The sequence below is a fragment of the Brachyhypopomus gauderio genome, unplaced genomic scaffold (assembly GCF_052324685.1).
Source record: "Brachyhypopomus gauderio isolate BG-103 unplaced genomic scaffold, BGAUD_0.2 sc52, whole genome shotgun sequence".
In the NCBI taxonomy this organism is placed as follows: Eukaryota; Metazoa; Chordata; class Actinopteri; order Gymnotiformes; family Hypopomidae; genus Brachyhypopomus; species Brachyhypopomus gauderio.
Window position 1 is genome coordinate 860,001 of NW_027506877.1, and position 5,000 is coordinate 865,000.

A 5,000-nucleotide genomic window follows, 5' to 3' on the forward strand; every position below is an offset into this window, starting at 1 on the left:
GTCACCTGTTGGCAAAGTATCTCCAAATATAGTTAGCCTATTCCAGCATTCATTTACACACACAACTCATATCACTGTATTTGTAACATTTTGTGGTTATATATAAATATACTAATCCATAAACCTAACCCCAAACATAACCTCTATAAATTTCAGAAATTTAGAAAATGGATATTATAATTATTGTATTTTTAAATTATTATTATTATATTACTACTACAAATAATAATATTTTCAACAGCAGCAACTACAAGTTCCTTCTATTATTAAACTATTTGTTGTAATTTTAATTGTTGCCCACACACATCCAATATTGTCACAACCAATATTGTCTATGTCCTAACAGGATTGAATTTTTTATCAATCTTGCTGTGAAAATGATTGACTATAGAATCTCTTTCAAATCTGAACTGAATTCCACTAAAGATGATGGATTATTACAAGGTCCTTTCTTACCTTGCACATGGTATTTATACCAGTTGTAGAAATCTGTCTCAGTGTACAAGAGAAGTGGGTGTCAAGAGGTGCAAAGCTGAAGGACGAACAGCGTGTGGCTTTTCTCACATTCTCTTTTTTTGTGGAAAACGTCCACTCTGAGGCCAGCGTGAGAAATGACCCCAGTTCCATGTTGTGAAGCAGCTACAGTACTCCAACCAGAAGTGAAAAGCCTACATTGAAATATGAAATGGGGGATTTACTGTAGTTGTACACAAGACTAACGTCACTGCAGCAGCTGGGACCAACTCCACTGAGACATCAGAGATAGGACAAGAACACAGCAAGCGCTGCCCTATACACAATACACCTCACCCTAACCCTAACCCTAACCCTAACCCTAGCGCTGCCCTATACACAATACACCTCATCCTAACCCTAACCCTAACCCTAATCGCTCACCGCCCTGACGAACGTACTTAAGGACAAGTGAACAAGTCAGGCTCAAGAACACGGAAACCACGATGTTGGTGTAGAAACGCATGTATTGTTAGATGTCCACAGCACCCACTCACTGGTTAGGTCAGAATTCTTCAAAGATCAAAGCACGTCATCCCCTTTCTCACCGAGAACCTGTGCAGCAGTTCTGGTGATGATGGGATGAAAGGTAGATGGCTTTCAAATTGAAATTAAATATGAAAAAGGTCTTGGCTCCATGGAAGTAAATTACTCATCTTAAACATGAAGTCCTGATGGCAAAGCCACTTGTTCAAGTCACTTCTCATCCCAGTTCGCCACTTCTGATGCCGACAACATTACTTACCCTAAAGGCTGGTATCCATGATTCAGACTGAGACATCGTGGGATCTGATTACTTTGAAAGCCAGTGGAGGAAGCTGAAAACCTTGAACCAATGAGTTATGGACCCTTTGGAGATGAAAATATCTTCCTAGTTTGTAGTATTGAAGGAAACTGAATGAATGCAGGAACCTTCAAGGAGACATCGTTCTTCAACAGAGAATCTGTCAGCCCATAATCAATGGCCAGTGGTAACATATTCCATGTGTGGGTAAGGGCAGAAGTGTAGACCACTTCACAGTATCTGCTGTCATTCTCCTCTTACATGAAGAGGGCTACAAATGTTGCGTAAATTTAAAGATTTACATTTAATTTTAAATAAAAATAATGATTACTGGCATCAAAAGATCAAGCAGGATGTATTCTATATAATTGTGTAATGAGTATACAGAACTGAAATATCAATACAGCCATCCCAGCAACACTAATGAGAACCCCTGTTAGAATTACACACACACACACACACACACACACACACACACACACACACACACACACACACACACACACACACACACACTCATACACACACACACACACACACAAACACACAGTTCGAATGTAAAAGGAGACCCTCCTGGCAGAGTGATAGATGTGGTAAAATGGATCTCTCCTGATTGCACACAGATCTCTTCTGAATGAACACAGGTCTCTCCTGAGAGGAAACAGGTCTCTCCTGACTGCACAGGTCTTTCCTGACTGCACTCTAGTCTGCCACTAGACAATAATTTTATAAACTAGTTACGGTCTAGCTCTACTAGCTACATCAAAGATTTTACCAACTTTGGGGGCTTGTGAGATTGAACAACCGGCACACAAAACAAGACATTTCACTGTTTATGGATCACCTTTGTGTTTAGCAAAAGTAAATAAACCACTCCAACGTGGATGTGGAGGAAGACTACTGCCTTCGTTAAGTGGCCAGCCTGACCAAGTCTGACATCACAAACCTGTTCTTTGCATTTCAGGCATGTATACCAGCTTTCATGACTGTATAAGGACATGTTGTGACGTCTACAGCTCTACAGATTGTATGTCTACAAACGCAGCTTTCATGACTGTAGTTGTGACGTCTACAGCTCTACAGATTGTATGTCTACAAACGCTTTAACCAACCTAAACATAATTAAGCAACACGGAATGTTAGATCACAGTCCAATTACAAATTAGACATCAGAAATGACAGTCCGGTGGAAAATATGGCGGAGTACAAAGTTGTATATTCAGCCAAGACACTCTACAGGGCTAAACTCTTAAGCCACTCAAGAAAATGATTTAGGAGCACAGAGGTGGGGGGTATTTGCTCCACAAAGCTGGCTCATGACCAAGGCTGAGTGTCCAAATGTCTCCAGACGTGCACACACACACGCACACACGCACACACACACACACACACACACACACACACACACACACACACACACACACACACACACACACACACACACACACACAGAAGATGCTCTCCGAGTGATTCATCAGCTCTGTTGTGCCCCATCTGTGGTGTAACATTATTTACTTTTTTACTAATATTGAGGAATGGTTACAGAATCCAACCTGTGTTCTTCTAGCCATCTCACAAAATATCAATATCGTGTTAGCAAACAACCCCGCGCTGCCTCCCAACAAATGCATTACTTTTATTGCATGTTTATTTTTTTCCATGTTTTCTAGTAAAAATATTAATTAGGCATTCTGTAGTGTTTTTAATGAAAATAAAGGAAAAGGGTGTTCTGGATGTTTACACACAATTAAGAAATGTTAGGAGAAAAAAAAAACACATTTAGCATGTGACTGTGATCTTAGCTAACATGAATGCCACAGCACATGCAGGTTGTAGTGGATGTTGTGGTGGTACGTGATGGTGTGTTTGCGTGACCTACCGAAGTGTAGAGGTGACCCTCACTGTTCATGGCAACGTACAGGCCCGTGTTAGTGCTTTGAATGGCCACTATTCTCAAGCCCACAGGAATCAAGTTGAACAGCACTGAAAGAGAGAAAGATAGAGAGGTAGAAAGAGATGGAGAGAGAGAGAAAGAGAGAGAGAGAGGGGGATTAGTGACCGGCTCTCTCTGTTGGCAATCTGAAATCAACCAAAATGCTAGATAATCTATCATCTAGTATTTTTTTCTATCATCCACATTTTCCATGTGGTTTACATAAGGTCTCCTCTCACATCGTACACATCGCACACCTCTCCCATGTGACAGCCATCACCTCCTCCCACCATGACACACTGGCCAAATTACATTTCTGATCCCCCATAACACATTACACCAGATCATCCAGTCTTTGACTGACAGTAATTATTGCAGCCGTAGCCTGTAGGATTTCACGTCTCGTAACAGTGGAGATTTAATTTCACGACTGCTGAAGTCCGTGTGACGTGTAGGCAGTGCAGGTTTGTCTGAGTGACTCCACCACGCTGCTAATGTTCTGTCTGGGTTTGGCAGGGGTGTTGACGGCAGCCGTGAGCCATGGGAAAAGTCATGTTGACTTTAGCGGTACTGACAAATCGCCTGTGGCAACGTTTCCCTATAGGACCTACACAGATTTAAGCAGCGGCTCTGAGACCTCTGCCAAGCCAACACAAATCTGGAGCGAACCTGTGCTCTGACAGCCAATCAGGAAGCCATGTAAGGAGATGTTTGCACTCTAACAGCCAATCAGGAAGCCATGTAAGGAGATGTTTGCACTCTAACAGCCAATCAGGAAGCCACGTAAAGGGACATTTCCTCGATGACTCCATTCCTTCCCCAGAAATCTCATGATTCTGCCTCTCTTACAACAAACTGCAAATTGTAAAAAAGAAAAGAGAAAAGATCACACTGTCCTGTGGTGAAGTGGATTTCAGGTTTGTGGAGACTCTGGAGACACCCAACCTAACTGCCCGTATGACTACTTTATGTTAAATAAGCCAAAAATTTTGAGGGACGCGCCCATGCCTCCACAAAAAAATGCCAATGCAAATATTCCACCAATTGAGACAGATGTCTTCAAACTGCAAAATAAAAATGTATGAACATGTATTTGAGCAAAACTGCTGGGTATGTTTTGAGCTTTGAGTTCTCTTTTGAGTCCACCTACAATTCCATGCATTCAAAGACATCTACTTACCTACCTACTTCTGCTCATATATATTCATATACACATTCAAAGACACGCCCCCTGCTGTTCTTACATATTCATACATGACACGTCCACTGGCCTGCAGTCTGCAGACAGGCATTATGGCACATACTGGGTGAATTATGATTCCCATCTTGATAATAAATAAATGTCTGTTCCTCCTGCACTGCAGGCTCAAGATTTTACATTCAGCGTATATCTTCTATATTCATTCAGCATATAACCTTCTATATTAATTCGAAACTCTTGAAAAAAATATTTTTTAAATGGGCATTCGTGCTGTATGTTCTGCATGTTAATTCATGGAAAAACACGACAAATGGGGAAACAGGAGGAAATGTATGATATAATGAGTAACAATAAGATACAAGAGAAGGGTTATTATCTAAAATCTGTGTTGTAAAACACACCACACACACACACACACACACACACACACACACACACACACACACACACACCTCTCACACCCATGGGAAGTGTGAAATGTCAAAATCAGCATAACGATGCATGGTGACTGATAAACAGTAGAAAAGCTGTCTCCTTGCTAGATCACTGCAGGGGTCAACAGCAGCCAG

The 5,000-nt window shown here is 41.4% G+C and overlaps 1 protein-coding gene across 1 annotated transcript in view; it reads right to left on the bottom strand.

Annotated features, from left to right (window-relative positions):
* fgf11a (fibroblast growth factor 11a) overlaps positions 1–5,000 on the bottom strand; it is a 70,004-nt gene that overhangs the window by 16,464 nt on the left and 48,540 nt on the right. Inside the window, exon 3 of the mRNA XM_076987431.1 lies at positions 3,177–3,280. Coding sequence (XP_076843546.1) covers positions 3,177–3,280 — 104 coding nt within the window. The remainder of the gene's footprint in view (positions 1–3,176; positions 3,281–5,000) is intronic.